Genomic DNA, 17,260 nt, shown 5'->3' with positions numbered 1-17,260 from the left:
CAGCTAACATGAGTCAAAATGTCAGTGCATTTTTAAGACATTACTTCAGTTCCTTGCAAAGACTAAAACCTACAGGGAAGAAATTCAAATAAGAAGGTTTAAATTAAGAACAATAACAATAAGACAATTTTGCATGTTTACTGCCTTTTATTCCAGAATCTTTCCGATTTCTTAGACTTAATGATAAACTGATGAACCAGGAAATGCACTCAGAGTTTGCTGCGTCCCCTCCGTGTCAGTAAAACGAGAACACCGTGAAAAGCGTCAGCTCAAAGACGGACACGAAAACGTTTTTGCAGACACAGAAGAATGTCCGCCCGTCTGTCCTCTCTCGTGCGCTCTCTGCCTCTCCATCTTTCTCACAGCCTGGCTGCCTGGCATGCGTGCAATTGATGCCCGTCTGGCATTCACTGTGTCAACAGGCATGGGAAAAGTTAATCAGGAGCTTGGCACTCCCACTCCACCCATCCATCCATCCATCCATCCATCCATCCCTCCCTCCCTCCCTCCTAGTTTTTCTTAACTCTCTCAGTCTTTAGTCCTTCACAAAAAGTGAATCCAAAGTCTAACGGATGGGAAGAAGTGAGATATTTTGGAAGATAAACGTGCTCTCTGTGAGATAAAAGCTTTATTTGATTTGAGTTTAGAGTACTGTTTGGCCTCGCCGACCTTGCAGCTGCGATCTCATCAGCAAACAAACCTGCAGGTGAATCCGCTGACCTTGCTGTTCCTCTGTGGGAAGACATGTGCTGTAATGTGCAAAGTGTAATTATGCAGCGCCCCCCGGTGGCATGCTGAAGCACTTGCTGAAGTTTACTAAATTTACTGTTTGGTTTTACAATTCTGGAAAGGAGTTTGACTGATTTTACATGGCTGAGGCTGCAGATTTGGCAGGAAATTAGGACAAAAAGGAGACGTGGCAGACACATTTTCAGAACCCAGAAAGCTGCTTTCTAGCTTTTACCTGCTTCCTCCACACGTTTGATTTGGTGGACTCTTACACTGGATGCCCTTCCTGATGCAACCTCCAAAGTATTTGTGTCTGTTCCTGGGAATCTTTCGCTTGTTATGGAATTGGAAAAAGTGACTTTAGAGCCTCTATTTTCAGAACACTGGAATGTAATTGCTAGTTTTATTCATCGTTGGAAATGTCGCTGATTTTTTTTTGGTTAAGTAAAAGTCCAAAGACGCTCATTTGTCTTTCTCTTGTTTTGTTTTTTTAAACAGGCTTGCCATGGATGTGCAGGATCCAAATGTGACTGCAGTGGAGTGAAAGGAGAAAAGGTAAACACAGTGTCACACAATCACACGTGGGGTGTTACTAGTAACCACCGTGTTGAGAATGTGAGGACACCACCAGTGTTGGTCAAGTTACTTGAAAAAAGTAATCAGTAACTAATTACTGATTACTTCCCCAAAAAGTAATCCCGTTACTTTACTGATTACTTATTTTCAAAAGTAATTAATTACTTAGTTACTTAGTTACTTTTTAAAAACACGATTTACAACCTGAATAGGTGATAAAGCGATAGATCTTTCAGCCCAATTCTACTTTTTCTACATAATCCATCATACAAAATGTAATCAAATGGAAAAGTCTCTTTTTTAACTTGTTTTATCAGTTTTAATCTTTTAACTTTATGCATCAAGCAAAAATGTAATTATATGCAACATTCTCTGACTGGAAGTAATTTGTTTAACATTTAAACCTATTTTCTGCACATTCCAGCACATGAAATAAAATATTTTTTGTGTTTACACTCAGTCTTTCAAATAGATGCAAGTAAAACACAGCAGAACATAAATAAAGTCAAAGACTCAGCGGTCCTGTTGCTCTATTTTCACCTGTAAAGCAGGAGTACGGCAGGCGCAGGTTCACCCTGGTGCAGGTGTGCCGCGGTCAGTGGAAGAATCCGCGAGATTCTCTGTGAGTTCCCCATTACGTGGTAGCGCACTCGGTGCTTGCTCGGAAGTTTAGGATTTTTTTTCGCTGTAAAAAGAAGTTTTCTTCCCACGCACGATGGACGCTAATGTTTTTGTCACTTTTATGGAATCAAACTCAAAGTAAGGTCAGTACTTCCACGCTTTAAACGCTGCACGCTCATACTCTCTCACAATCGATATGTGATCCATTGTTGATCTGCACACAGCTGTTGTCACTAACGGCGCACTCGCTTACGTCACTATCGTGAGACATTCTCGCAAAAAAATCACGGTTTTAGTAACGCAGTAACGCAGCGTTCCTACGGGAAAGTAACGGTAATCTAATTACCGTTTTTGCAATAGTAATCCCTTACTTTACTCGTTACTTGAAAAAAGTAATCAGATTACAGTAATGCGTTACAAGTAACACGTTACTGCCCATCTCTGGACACCACAGCCAGTGGGTGTACCCTGAATACTCCCGTCCAATTAATGAACATATTCACTTTGACCTGAAACTTGCGACTGAGGGCACAGAGTTAGGGAGCAAAGGCCCGATTTCTCATAGATTTCTTACACGTAATTAAAAGCAACACATATTTAAAAAAAAACACGCACACAGGGAACAGTTTTTCTTGGGATGACTAATGAAATCTTCTTCTTTTTGTTATTACTCTATAACCAGACAAGTGCCGGTCTTACAGTGAAGTCTGCATTTAAGTTGAGTCAGACTTATCACAGGCTGAAACACTGTTGCCAAAATAACGGACACGGGTCTTTAAATAATAAATAATGTCACAGAATCATAACACACAGAGATGTAGTAAAGTAGCAGAAATATGAATTGTGATTTTTTTGAATTTTGTTTCTGTGGATCTTACATTTTGCTGTTGAAGCTCACACATATTTTAAAAGGCAGCCTGGCTCTATTTCCGGCTTTCACCGTGTTTTGTTGCCTGTGATTGTACGAGCTGGATGACGGGAGGAGATGATGTTTGACAAGATACCAAGACGGGCAAAGTTTTCACCTCATTTACGCAGAAACACCTCGGCTGTTGGAGAACACATTCACACGTTTAATTCAACTCAGTTCAGTTTTATTCACATAGAGCCAAATTACAACAACTGTCACCTCAAAGTGCAAAGACTCCTCAGTAATCAAGAGAAAGCATTCAAGAACTCAAGACAGCAGATTTCATGTTGTGAAATATGTTTTCAATCTTTCTCAGTACATTTTAATCTCCTCTCATTTCTATGAATAATAGTCCAATACTGCAGATTTTGGTATGGATCCAAAACCAAGTAAACACAGGCTTGTATTGCAGATTCTAATACAGATACTTTTAATGCATAAAGGAAGCTTATGTAGAGGGGAGAGCAGTGTCATGATTTATTAGATGAATAATCATTCATTTAACTAAATCAAACACATTTTAATGACCACTACATCACTGGGTCCATAATAATTAGTTAATACAACAAAACACACCTTTCAGATTTTGATGCATTTTGTGGTTTTTGGAGACGTGTAATGTAAATATGAATCTCTCTAAACCATCTGTTGTTTAATGTGCTACAGGTAGGGCTGCACGATTTTGCATAAAATGAGAATCACAATTTTTTTGCTTAGAATTGAGATCACGATTCTCTCACGATTCTCTTTTCCAGTATAAATATTTATTGCACTTATTAACTGCACATCAACTTCGTAACAGTTGAGACTGAACATAAAAACAATAAATAAACATAAAAACAACAAATGTCTCACGTTTTGTCGTTGCTGCAAAATGTTGTACTGCTTGAAATTCCGTCTCCACCGTTGCTCGACACTGCGTGTATAGAGCAGGTAGTGCAACAATAGAAAAATAGTTGCGGGACGGCACTGTGTAACGTTTGTCTAGGGTGTTGATCATTTTCCTAAATCCCTCGTTTTGCACAGTGTTGATGGGAGCCATATCTTTGGTCAGGTGATAAGTGATAGCCTCCGTAATTTCTTTGTGCCTGCGGGAGGTCGATGGGTATGGGGAAGCGCTGTATAAGGTTCCCGTTATTGATGTTTGGGTGGTTGACCGGGACGGACTTTCTCCTGTCACTTTCTCGTCATCCCTGGCGTGCTCTCCGTTGTTTTTTCCCTGCTAATTTTAGCATCACACGGCACAGCTTCTGTATCACGTGGTATAAGGCTCCGCCCTTGTCATTTGTTGAGCAGGAAGAGTAAGCGCTTGTTTTCATGCAGAGTACGTCCCGAATCAAAATGCGGTACAATCGTCGTCTTTTTTTTTTTTTTAAATCGTTGTCATTTGGAAATGAGATCGCACATAAGTATGAATCGAGATCGCGATTTTCTAACGATTAATCGTGCAGCCCTAGCTACAGGCTATAAATAACTCTGCCTTTCTATTATGACCAGACTGAAATTAAATCTGAAACTTATCTGGTCTTTAAATATGAAACAAATGATTGTTTGACTGTGTCATTGCTTGCAGGGTGAAAGGGGTTTCCCAGGTTTGACAGGACAGCCAGGCGTCCCAGGATTCCCTGGACCAGAAGGACCAATTGGGCCCAGAGGAGAGAAGGTGGGTTTGTAGGGCAAGGAGACGAGAAGAGAAAAGGAACTGATTTGAATTGAAACTCTGAATATATCAATTTTTGAGACGTGGGTTATTTTCTGACTTTGGATGGCGGCAGTGCATATACAAGAACCCCAACATAAGGCTCTGGGTAACTTTTATGATTTTTTATAAGCTACTGTCGGTCAACAAACTGACTAAATAATTAGGACAATAATGTGAATAATTGCTAAATATTTAGGTAGTTATGTCATTACATGTATAGATGATGTTTTCCTGCATTAAGCATGTTTCCTGCAGTCAAAAGGTTTTCTGCACATCCCCCTGGATAAGTATAAGATACATTTTTGTTTGTCAAAGCATCAAATACAACAGAAAATCCCACAGACTTCGGCGTCTTTGCGCTGTTGAAAGTGATATAATGCTTTTTAACATGCATAAGTGTTAAACTAATGGCTTGCCACTGCCAGGTGGTTGCCATGTAACGTGATAATGTTATAATATACTTGTGTATAATTCAGCTTGGTTAATATGAAATATGATGTTACTGTAAATTTGAAGTAACACAAAGCATTCAGGTGTTGCAGGTCCATAAACACTACAAATAGGTAGTTTTAGGCTTTTGTTAGGTGGTTGCTAGGTAGGATAATATCAGACGTAGATAAGAACCTTCAGTCGCCGACGCTGCTCACACGCAGTGGTAATCCCGTAAAGGCTCGATTTGAGTGCTTTTACTTCTAAAGCTTTACACAAATCCTGAGCAGTGTTGAATCGATTTTAGCGTATAATCTGGTTCTGATGGTTAACTTTAAGCACATTTTCATGAGAACATTAGCTTTTATACGTTTAGTTTTTCACAGTAGTCCTGTTTGGATATTTACTTAAGTAAAGGACATGAATAAGTTTTCCATTACTTCTACAGTAATACTACTGTAGATTCATTACTTGGCTGTTACTGGTCTTTGATGCTGCTCACAGTGTAGAGTCAAAGATGATCAGGCTCATCATTAATGCTTTCTTGTTTGTTTATTTGTTCTTTCTCTCAGGGAAGTGATGGACCTCAAGGACCAGGTGGTCCAAAAGGAATTAGAGTAAGTAATTCCCCCATTTTTCCTAAAGACTTCATAGGGATTTTGAGCCGTTGCCACACTGAGAAACATAAGACATGGCTCCATAATTTTATTGATTTTTTTTTTATTGAAGTTTATGGATGTTTATGCTTTTTTAAAAACACAGACACACACATAAAAGGTAGTTACATTTTTTTTTAAGTAGGTAAATTTCACCTGTTTTTTTCTTCCCCGGTTAAATAAACAGGATGACTTTTTAGTGCTTTCTCAGCACTGAATAATTTGGGGTTGTAATGCTCTACTTTGGCCAGCAGGTGCCCCCATTTTACCTTATTGTACCTTAACAGTCAGCTAGGTCCTGAAAAAACTCAACACTGGATTCTTTTTTTTCACATTTCAACTTTTAAATGACACATTCTTTTTTCCCCCTTCTCTATCAGGGACCTCCAGGAACACCAGGATTTCCAGGAACACCCGGACTCCCAGTGAGATATTTAAAGAGCTAAGATAATTCTAGCTAACTTAAAATCATGCAGCATTTATGGTTAAACTTCCTGTTTTAATTCCTGTGTATCAGGGTCTACCTGGGCAGGATGGTCCTCCAGGTCCAAGAGGAGTGCCGGGTTGCAATGGGACAAAGGTATCTAATAAAGATGTCTATGAACAATAAAGCAAGTTGTAGAAGAGAAATTTCTTAAAGCCAAAAAAGAATGTTGACACTCAGCGTATCTGTCTTTCAATTTTTTTTTCCTTTTCCTTTTTTAGGGTGACAGGGGTTTCCCAGGAAGTCCAGGAATCCCTGGGCAGCCAGGACTTCAAGTGAGTCATTACAGGATGAAGCATCACAGTGATCTGTCTGGTTTTGCTTTGTTTATACAAACTTTTCTATTTTACTCATTTACAGGGTCCACCTGGTCTGCCAGGACAAAAGGTAAAAATCAGCACACACATTTTGTAACTTTGTTACTAATGCTCTTAATGTTAAAAATTGATTTTAAAAAATATAACTTAATTTTCAAGGTTTGAATTCAATTTTTTAAGTTATGTCCTCCACCAGCTAGAAACAAAAGAAGACCAGATTGTCACTTACTTTCCTATTGTCTCATATTTATAATATAATTTGTATGACAATCAATGAAAATAATTGTTGCATTTAGGTAAAATAATCATTTTAGATCTTAGATCCTTTTAAATCTACTTCTTTGTTATTCTTGTCATTCATTGTTCTGAATTAAAAACATGATATGTCAGCAATTTCTGCACTAATATACAGATTTCTATCTCACTGTAGGCTGATATATCCACAGCTTTACAAGCACCACACAACTCAGACTCTAATTTGAAATGTTGACTTGACTGTGCTTTGAACTTGTTATGGCTGGTAGACCTTAATTTAACTCTTACTTAATGGAGTAAATATAAATTCCCTTCACAACTGGGGAAATGTAGAAAAATACATGTGTGGATGTGTGGTTTTACAAACCACACATCCACGTCCAGGTTTAAAACCACGTCCAGGTTTAAAAGGCCAAAGACGGGGCTTCTAAGGAAAGGACCAGGAAGCCAATTACAAATAAATAAACATTACACATTTTTTTAAAAAGTTCTGTTTTGAAAATGAAACCATGGAAAATAATTTTTAAAAAATCACTATTTTTTATTTATTCATGTAAACAAAAAACACAACACAACAACAAACAAATAAGAGTTTCGCTAATTTATTTGTCAGTGTTTGCTGTGAAACACACAGATGTGAAAGCTCTACTACTGCCTCTCCTTTAGGTTTCTATAAAAATCAATTTCTATCATTTTTTTTAAACTTTTTTTTTTACTGATGTCAAGTTGAGTTTTTGCTGTATTTGTCCACTAGATGGTGCTCTTTGACATTGTTTGATATTCAGAAGCAACATTTCCTTCTTTCCCCTCAGGTTCTTTCCCTTTATGAAGACAAATGTATATCTGAGCATCTCTTTCTCTTTTCTTTGCAGGGAGACCCAGGTGATGTTATCTCCGCCAATCGTTTCGGAGAGAAAGGAGCAGTGGGTTTACCCGGTTTGCCAGGAGGTCCTGTGAGTGAAATATTCTCCTTTTAGAAACACTGTGCTGCCAAAGCTAATTTACACATTTAATTAAATTCACGTGCAGATTCAAAACTTTTCAAATACGTAAGTCAGAATGATGTGTGTATAAAAAACAAAACAAAATGAATGAATGAACAGAACTTGAGCTTTAGGTGTCAAACCGGTCTGTTTAATAATGCGACAAATGAAAATCTGTTTAATTTTGATCATTTATGAGCTGAAATATGACCAATACTGATATTATAAACATAAAGCCATCACATATCAAGGTGTCTGCTGTATTTATAATTATTGACATTATTTGTTGGTGCTTATGGAAGCATTTTTAGAGCTAGGACTGTAATTTCTCACACACTCACAGAAATGCTCACAGACTCAAACAGAAGCAAAAGGATGAAAATGTTTAGGTTTTTTAAACTGTATGTTTTACCAATTGTCTGTACATCTTTTTCCTTTTATGTCACAGGGCCGACCTGGACCTCCAGGTATACAAGGTCCGGTAGGTCCCCCAGGACCCAGAGGCCTTGAGGTAAAGAGAAGCTGCTACAGCGTAAACCTTTTTTCATCAAAGTTGCACAAATAGCATCAGATTGAAGGCCAACTGTTTCTCGGTTTGTTTCTCAGGGTCGTCCAGGTGCTCCTGGTCCACCCGGGCCTAAGGTGAGATCAGACACTTTGTAACTGATCTTTAGTAAATAAAGACAAAATGATAATACATTTTGAACTATTCTTGGTCATGAAATATACTCCACTGAGCCTGAAGTGACAGCCTCCCTCTGTTTTTTCTCAACAGGGGAATATGGGTTTGAATTTCCAAGGACCCAAAGGAGAAAAGGTACCATAATCGTCACTTTTTTTACTAGAGTTATGTTCAGTCTCTGCCTCAAGCTTGTCTTCTCAGAGCTTTTACTGAATTACTAAACCTGCCACTCTTTCCCTGCCGTGACCATAGGGTGCCCCAGGTTTGCAAGGACCTCCTGGTCCTCCAGGACAGGTTGGGGAGCAGACAAAGCCGGCTGAGACTGAAATTCAGAGAGGAGACAAGGTATAACTATTTTAAAGGCATGGAAGTGGTGAAGTATTCCATTCGCCACAGAAATGAGGACTGACGAGACTAAAATTAGATTTTAAATAGAGAGATTTTACAACGTAGGCTGTTTAAACCAAGTTTAAAACTCAGTATCTCTTGCTGACAGGTGGCAGTCACTCGCTTTATTAACAGATTTTCCATATATATGAAAAAGGTCATTCATATTTTCCATAATGCATGTATTTTACATTGTATCAAAATGCCTCATCTTGGCAGTACCTAATCATTGCTCATAAAAATGTATTAAATGTGTGTGAATATATATATAAAAACCAGTTTACGCCAGAGTAATAAATCACAGCCACATGATGGCAGCAGAGAGTATCTATGCCTGCCAATTATATTTAGTCATCTCATTCAGTAAAGAAATAAAAAACACCAGGCGGGCATTGTGTAAAATGTAAATAAATTGCGTAAACAACGTACCAGATGTTTAAACTGAGACATTATTATGACACAAATTATTAGTTCATTTTGAATTTGATGGCAGCAACACATTGCAAAAACTATGGGAAGGGGAAACAAAAGGCTGGAAAAGTAAGTGGCATTAAAAAGCAACAGCTGGAGTAACATTTTGCAACTAACTGGACTCACTGATTGACAAGAGGTCAGTAAAATGATGTGGTATAAAAAGAGCCTCTTAGACAGACAGATGGGCGGGTTTATATGCAAAAAAATACATCTGAAACTACATCTGGTGGGCTTATTTCAGAATAAAGCTTTGAATATCTCATTATCTACCGTACATAATATTAAAATGATTCAGAGAATCTGGAGAAATCTCTGTGTGCAAAAGTCAAGGCTGAAAAACACAGAAACACTCGCAGAAATCACTATCTGTGAACACATTTCAATTTGCCAGCTGCAAATGCAGGTTGAAGCTCTACTGTGTAAAAAAGAAAAAGAAGCAACCATATTTAACACTATCCACAAACACTGACACCTTTAAGTCAAAGATCATTTAAATTGGACTGAAGCACAGCCTCCAGACTAAAGAGGAGAGGGACTAAGGCTACGTTCACACAGCAGGCGAAAGCGCATCAAATCCGACTTTTTTGACCCTATGCGACAGTGCGACAGTATGACAGTGTGAACGGCACAAATCCGATATTTTCAAATCCGATCTGGGTCACATTTGTATGTGGTACTGAATCCGATACATATCCGATGTTTTAGAAAGCGACTGCTGTTTGAACGGTCATGTCGCATTAAATCCGTCTTTTACGTCACTGACACAAGACAGACGGCAATTATCAGCTCTGGAGAAGCGCCCGATAAGACATCGTGAACACTTCCTGGCCATCCAGTGTAGATGTTAGTGAAACTGTTGGGAAGACAATGTTGGAGAAACGTGAACATTTTATTTGTACTGTATAATCTGCAGATTCTGACAGAAATCTGCAACTATCCTTTGAAGCACCGCTCCTCTAAAACAGCAATAAGGATAATTATTAGGCCAAATGTAAATAAGAAAATAACTTTATAACTTAAAGCAAAATTGCGAAACGTAAAGTCCGAAACAAGTATTTATATTAAGGGCCATCAGTCAAACAGTACTGTTTGGTCTGGGTCTAAAAAGAGCGCGTTGTGTGTGACGTCTGCTTTTGCGCATGCGGGTCACTTTGAGTGTTCACACAGGAGCACGTTTGCTGTCACATTTTAGTTGAAGTGTGAACAAGCAGACAAAAAAATCGGATTTGATCAAAAAATCTGAATTGAGCATTAAGACCTGTAGTGTGAACGTAGACTAATTGACTTGCCAAATAGATTTGGTTCAAACTCTAAACTCGTTCTGCACTGATTCTGATTTTTTCTCTTTATTCTGCAGGGTGACCAAGGACCTCCTGGCCCTAAAGGTGATCCGGGTTTACCGGGACCTCCTGTAAGTATCTCTGGTCCCCTGAACCAAATTTACCTCCACACATTAAAAGTCCCTCCAGAAAACAGACAAAACATTTAAGTTGCAAGTTGGAAGAAGTGGAGTATCTAGTGCTCTTGATGGTGACTGTGGTGTTTATATGTCTCTTTATCTCACTGTAGGGTCCCTATGGTGGGCAGAAAGGAGAAAAGGGAGAACCAGGAGAGCTGGGAAAACGAGTAAGTACAGCTCTGGAATTTCAAGCAAATCCTTTCACTAAACTTACGTAATCGCCCCTATGCTGCTAAAATATGTCTGTTGCTCAAAGGTAAACTCAATTCTAAAGCCCTCAACATGTGTACAAGTGCAAGAGTGTCTGGAACCTCATCTCTGACATTTGGTTTAGGCAAAGAGGAAAGGTGTTGCCCAACTTTCTCAAACAATCTGACTATTTTACAGGGTTTCTCTCAGCTTTTTTGTGTGAAACTTTCTGCAAAGAGGGAACTCTCAAACATATTTGCCATTATTTCAGTTTGTACATGTCATTCCTTCAAGACTGCTAAGACACAACAGAGCTTGAATTCCTGGGTTGAAGCAGTAAGAAGAGACCAAAGGGGATCTATGACGCAGGGTTCATTTGACTGTTACCAGATTGTATGTTCAGTATGTATTCGTAGAATATGTTCTCCAAGCCTTTTAAAGACATACTGAAACCTTATCAATAAGCCCAAAACTCCGGGTAAACCTTCAAACAGCTCTTCATAGATGTGAATACGCATACACATTATTCTACTGTGCACACAGTCATGAAGTCCGGTGTAACGTTTTAAAATGATGAACAAGACCTTGCAGACACCTATTGACTCCAGTTGCATGTGTTGGGATGTCAACCTGACCACAGGCCTAACTCAAGTGAATGAGTTAAATATTTATACTTAACAGAGGTATGAATGTAATTTTTATTATTGTAAAACTGGACATTTTAAGAAGGGAGCCAATCTTAGAATTTTTGACTCCCTTTGGGAGTCAGCCTCTAGTGGCCACTGGAGGATGTGCAGTTTTTGCCAATTTTGTAATGCTTCAATATTCAACTCTGGAGATGTCCCCGTTGGTGCAAAGCCTGATCACCATGTTTTTCCCCCCTTTTACAGGGAAAACCAGGCAAAGATGGTGATCCTGGTTCTCCAGGATACCCAGTGAGTTCTGCCAACAAACTGCACAATTTATAATCCTTTTCTAAAATGTCTTATAACCTTTTCCTAACATTCTTGTATTGCTTTTTGTCACATTCAGGGGGCCCCTGGAGAGACAGGCCAGCCTGGTCTTCCAGGGAGGGATGGTGAGACAGTAAGTTTCTTCTGAGTATTTTGAATTCTACGAGTCAAACAGTAATGCCACGAACTGTGTAAATATCACTCTTTCTCATTTCAGGGACAAAAAGGTGATCGTGGATTCCCGGGTCCACCAGGGCAGGTGAATGAGAATTTATATTTCATTATTTGTGGAATATTTGTCTTACACTTGAACTCTTAGCACCATTTCATTGTCTACTTATAAATACAATGCTGTGCAAATATCCCAAGCCATCCTTCATTTCTTTGTAGTTTGCTTCAAAAATATAAAGAAATTAACCATTTTTCCTTGGACATTTGAGGCTTATTCACTTATTTGTAGTTCATTTTGAAAAGTGCCACCAGACTTTGATCCACTGATTCATTGTTAGTGAGCCCAAGCACACTGTCAGTGCAGTAAAAGCATAGCTGTCAGAGTCGGCTGCGTGGCAGGCAAGATAAGGACCCAAACGCATGATCACAGGACACAGGAGTGGAATGGAAAATAGGATGGACGATATGAGGAAAAATCTAATATCACAATATTTTTTGGCTGTATCACTATACATGATATGTCTTGAGCCCCAACGCTCCCAGTATTGGGGGCAAAAGGGATGAGACCTCTGAATTTCACCTGAAGTTCATATAAACCATCTCTACAACCACTAAACACAATGAAAACGACAAAACAATTAAAAGAACAGTTATATAATTTCACAAAATGTGCCTAAACACAAACAAGAATCCATGAGGTCACTCAGCTTGATGTAACCAAACCACGACCAAAATTCAAAAGAGGACCGAAACAGTTGTTTCATGTTCGATAAACAATAACATGGAATCGTGCCGTTTTTCTCTGTTCGTCTTGCTGATAGCTGGTAGCTCGTATCACAGCTGGTTTATTTGAAGTTTTCTTTGGTGTGTTAGGAGACATTTGCATGTGGAGTTTAAGATGGTCTTAATTTTGCAGTGATGACTTTTCAGCTGGTGGAATAAATTCGTAGCACTGCCACCTTTTGGGCAATGGTCTGACGAGTCTGAATCTCCGGGGTTAGTGATGCATTGGCAGCGTGTGGGAGAAAAAAAACTCACAGTGAATTACATGCAGACAGCTTAATATTTCCATGGCAACCTATACTTGATGGTTACTATACAGTAAGGCTGGGTTTTAATTATTGATTTTCCAATTAAAATCGATTTTAGGTTGATCCTGAATTGATTTTTAAATATAAATGTATTTTGCCAGAAACTTAAGAATCTCAGGTTAAAGCTTTCATTTCAACAACCACCAAACAGCTAAAACAGTAAATGAGAGCAGGGGCCCGTTCTTCGTACCTCGCTAAGTAAGTTAGCTGGATTAGATTGTTGACGATTTTGCGTGATCCTGGATCGTTCGGTTCCCCGAAGCTCATCCGGGACTTGCTGTCATAGCAACAGAGCCGTAAGCGTAAACCTGCTCGGGAGCAGGTTTACTTTATGTAAACAGGATTAGATCGCGGGCACGCAGGTATGTCCGCTTCATTTATACGAAAGCAACAGCGATATTCCACCACTGTTTCACCATAAATAAATAACATCAATGTAACTGAAGATAATGCAGCACTTGATCCTTTTATTGATTTCACACAGATACATACAGGTCATTTCCTAAAAAAGGGAAATGTACTATTAACATTCTATTACATGTATGTGATTATTACAGATTTAATTCATATTTCAGAGTAGTAATTGTAAATTACTTCGTGTAATCAAGATGAGAGACCACGGCTATAAAAGCGAAGGTGGATTTGGGAAGCCTGTCGCAGCCATGTCCTGTCCGTTTACGCGAGCAGCCCATTGCGGAAGGTGCAAGATTGATAAGGAGAGTTTTCAGAATTCAGCGTATATTGCGGGACAGACAGGATCCTTTAGCTCAGCGCGACAGTGTGCTCATAGAGAGATATCGATTTTCCCGTGAGGGTATTATTTAGGCCTACTTAACCAACTTGTTGACGAGGGGGTGCAGGACCACCACCTGTCTTTGTTTGCTCTGCCCTTTTCTTGGTTGCTGTTATAAACAAACAAACAGATTATTCCAGGGTCTCTTTCCAAGAGACGAAAAGCAATATAAGTGATAAATATTACCATTCTGTAGGATATTCTTATATTTCCCTTTTACTTGTTCCCATGTTCTAGTGGGTCCTGTTGTGGCGCTAATGTGAAAGGGGATATAATATAACATAATGTAATATAATATTGGATAATATAGTGTGATATGATAAATCTACCCTACCACCTACTGGTGTTGGCCAGAGGGGCCGATGGCGCAATATGGCAGCCTGGCTTCTGTCCCAGGGCAGCTGTGACAGCTACCAGTGTGTGAATGTGAGAGTGACTGAATAGTGGCATTGTAAAACGCTTTGGGTGCCTTGAAGAGCGCTATATAGATCCACTCCATTATTATTGTTATTATTAAATTACTTACGAGTTTAATTTGTCAGCAACTTCCTGCCAGCCCTCTCTCCTTGCTTTTGCAGCCTTTGCAGTGTTCCCTTGCGTTTTAATTAGACTCTGAAACTCCTAAAATCCCTCACTCAAGAGTTCTTGCTCTGCTGCCGAAAAATACCGAGCGCGCTCCTTCGACATTTTCGCCGACCAATCAAAGGGTTGCCGATCAATGTTTCTACTATCGATGCGTAGCCCCTGTTGGGCCACCCAGTGATCTCACATTACTTCATCCAGCTATACTAATCGTCAACAACAGGTGTGTTCGGGGAACCGGAATAGCGAGCTCAGAGTTAGCGCGATGATTTGATCTTGGATGTGTCATTTGATCTTGGATGTAGTAAGCGACGTACGAAGAACGGGCCCCAGGTAAACGGATTCCACAAAGACGTAAACACAAAGCGCGGACCCGACGCATCAGAATCAGTGAGATGTCGGCTTTCTCACCCAATGACACGCCGTCGGAGCTGAAAGCCGACATCTCACAGATTCTGATGCTGCAGGTTTTGTCACTCTCCAAATTAACTGAGCCAGCAGCAAAGAAGATCAAAAATAAGCTTCACATTTGATAAACATCGTCATGAATTCCCTCTTATGCCGCGCTCACACTGTGCGATTTTGTCAGTCGCGCGATTCAGCTCCTGCTCAAACTGCACGATTGACTCGCAGGGGTTAGAAGTTCATAGGTCACGATGCAGGGTCTCACACTATACGGCCCGATGCTCTGATGCGACCTGAGTGCTCACACTGTGCGTCCATAAAATGAAGGTTATAACAGAAATTCTGTCACTCGCTCTCTCTGTCTTTCACTCACACAGACACACCACCACCATCAACTTTGCTAAATTGCTAATGAAAAACATTGATCAGGCAGCTGTGATTGAGCAGCAATGTAGATCCAACTATTTTCACGGTTGTTGTGTTCGTGATAATTTTGTGAGGCCACATGGAAAAGGCTCGGATGAGCTTTCCAAAGTTCTACAAGTTGTGCCTCCATCGCTTGTGTGTCCAGATCACACGCTGCGCTGCCGTGCTGCGCCGTCTTTTTCGCTGACATTTGTGTTTGCGCGTGCGCAGTGTGACAAACTGCGGTGACACCCTCACGACGGTCGCTGTTTGAAATCCTCGCGACCAAGCGATTGATGATCGGGAGCTCGTCGTGAGGTGTTAATCGCGTCTCGTTACCCCACGTATACTACACGATGCACGACGCACGATGAAGGCCAAAATCGGGCTGCGGAAATGTGTGTGGTGGACCCAGGAGCGAACACAAGCGAGGATGCAGGAGTGGAGGTAAACAAAAGCGAACCTTTTATTCTGGCTGATGAAAGGAACAAAACAGAGTGAGGGCAGCATAAGAGTAATAGTTCAAACAGAAAACCTAAACTGGACATAAACTAAGGAAAAGCTATGGCTGGAGATCCGGAACACAGGGGGTGGTAACACAGACGACGCGACACAGACTACATGAAACACAGAGACTAAATACACAAGAGGGATGATCAGGGGAAGTGGCCACACATGGGAACACAGCTGACACAGATAAACATAACAAGACATGGCAGGAGTAAACAACACTGACGGGAGACTGTCAAAGTAAAACAGGAAGTACACAGGTGCAAACAGGAGGAGAGAGAGAGCGCGGGCATAGTGGGCTGGGGAAACATGGAATGAAACAAGGAGGGGAGATGAGGGCTCACAGATACATAGAGGGGCACACAGGGGATAAAAGTCACAAGGGGAAGTCAAATAAGGAACAACACAACAGGACAACTTAGGAAACATGACCTAAATAAGGAACGAAATACAAAAATATAAGAAACTAAGAATACTGGGCCCACATGGCCCAGGACCATGACAGCCGATCGGTCAAAACGGTCTCAAATCTCTATTTTCTGCATTATTTGCTTGCTTGTTATGCACCAGTCTACTGTTGTTTACAGTGCTTTCAGCCACTGTTTTTTTTTTATTACCGGCAAAAAGAAACACTATTTTCAACTGTGCAATACGGAAAACATTTAAACTGTGTGTGTGTGATACGAATTACCCACTCCCAATGGAAAATGAACCATTAAGGATGACTATTCAGTGTACAAAGTCCACTAGTCCTGCTAACCGTGAGAAAACTGTAATTATGAGACTTTTTTTTACATTTTTAAAAACACAGCTTAAAATAAGGAAGTGTTTTAAAAAAAGAGGAAAGTTTCCATAAGGAGGTAATATTTATCATAGTCTTTGATTTAGGTCCAATAGTCTGTTGTTGTATTTTATATTTATTCTGTTGTAGTTTTTAAAATATTTTTATTTTAAAAATTATATTACAAAAAAAGATTTAAGGATATTTGCAAAGTTTTGTATAGTTTAGTCCATGTGAGTCTTGTGAATTTACTTAATTCTTTTTAACATCCCATCAGGTGATTGGCGGGCCAATAGGGAATCAGGTGGGGCCTAAAGGTGAACCTGGCTTACCTGGAACACCTGGACTCAAAGGAGACAGAGGAGTACAAGGTGAGCTGAAAACACACAGGCACATAACAAGCATACTTATTGTTTGCATTACTTTTAAAGCTAGTTTATACCGGGTACCAAATTTAAGTTCCAAAACAGACATGATAGATGAGATGGTGCAACCTAAATGCACTGGTGTAGGTCTAGAATAACAGATTAAAAATACAATAATACATTTAGGGGAAAGGTTGGGATAAATTGAATAATTTATGGTTACTGAAAAGGAAATAAAGGGATACAATTATTAATTATGTAAATTAGTTAATGGCCCTTCTTTGCTTTTGGCTGAATAAGACCATTTTTTGAGATTTACTTTTTGATTATCTTTCGCAAAAAAACAAACCA

The 17,260-nt window shown here is 39.6% G+C and overlaps 1 protein-coding gene across 1 annotated transcript in view; it reads left to right on the top strand.

Annotated features, from left to right (window-relative positions):
- The window catches only part of col4a5 (collagen, type IV, alpha 5 (Alport syndrome)), a 70,665-nt gene that overhangs the window by 31,056 nt on the left and 22,349 nt on the right, over positions 1–17,260 (top strand). Inside the window, exons 2-19 of the mRNA XM_080893915.1 lie at positions 1,228–1,284; positions 4,410–4,499; positions 5,540–5,584; positions 6,004–6,048; positions 6,141–6,203; positions 6,329–6,382; positions 6,468–6,494; positions 7,552–7,632; positions 8,111–8,173; positions 8,269–8,304; positions 8,438–8,479; positions 8,597–8,689; positions 10,563–10,616; positions 10,775–10,831; positions 11,744–11,788; positions 11,886–11,939; positions 12,024–12,065; positions 16,822–16,915. Of these exons, the coding sequence (XP_080750041.1) occupies positions 1,228–1,284; positions 4,410–4,499; positions 5,540–5,584; positions 6,004–6,048; positions 6,141–6,203; positions 6,329–6,382; positions 6,468–6,494; positions 7,552–7,632; positions 8,111–8,173; positions 8,269–8,304; positions 8,438–8,479; positions 8,597–8,689; positions 10,563–10,616; positions 10,775–10,831; positions 11,744–11,788; positions 11,886–11,939; positions 12,024–12,065; positions 16,822–16,915 (1,042 nt within the window). The remainder of the gene's footprint in view (positions 1–1,227; positions 1,285–4,409; positions 4,500–5,539; positions 5,585–6,003; positions 6,049–6,140; positions 6,204–6,328; positions 6,383–6,467; positions 6,495–7,551; positions 7,633–8,110; positions 8,174–8,268; positions 8,305–8,437; positions 8,480–8,596; positions 8,690–10,562; positions 10,617–10,774; positions 10,832–11,743; positions 11,789–11,885; positions 11,940–12,023; positions 12,066–16,821; positions 16,916–17,260) is intronic.

This window comes from Rhamphochromis sp. 'chilingali' (assembly GCF_963969265.1).
Source record: "Rhamphochromis sp. 'chilingali' genome assembly, chromosome: 1".
NCBI classification, from domain to species: domain Eukaryota; kingdom Metazoa; phylum Chordata; class Actinopteri; order Cichliformes; family Cichlidae; genus Rhamphochromis; species Rhamphochromis sp. 'chilingali'.
The sequence above is the reverse complement of the archived record's forward strand: the minus strand, read 5'-3'. Positions and strand labels throughout refer to the sequence as shown.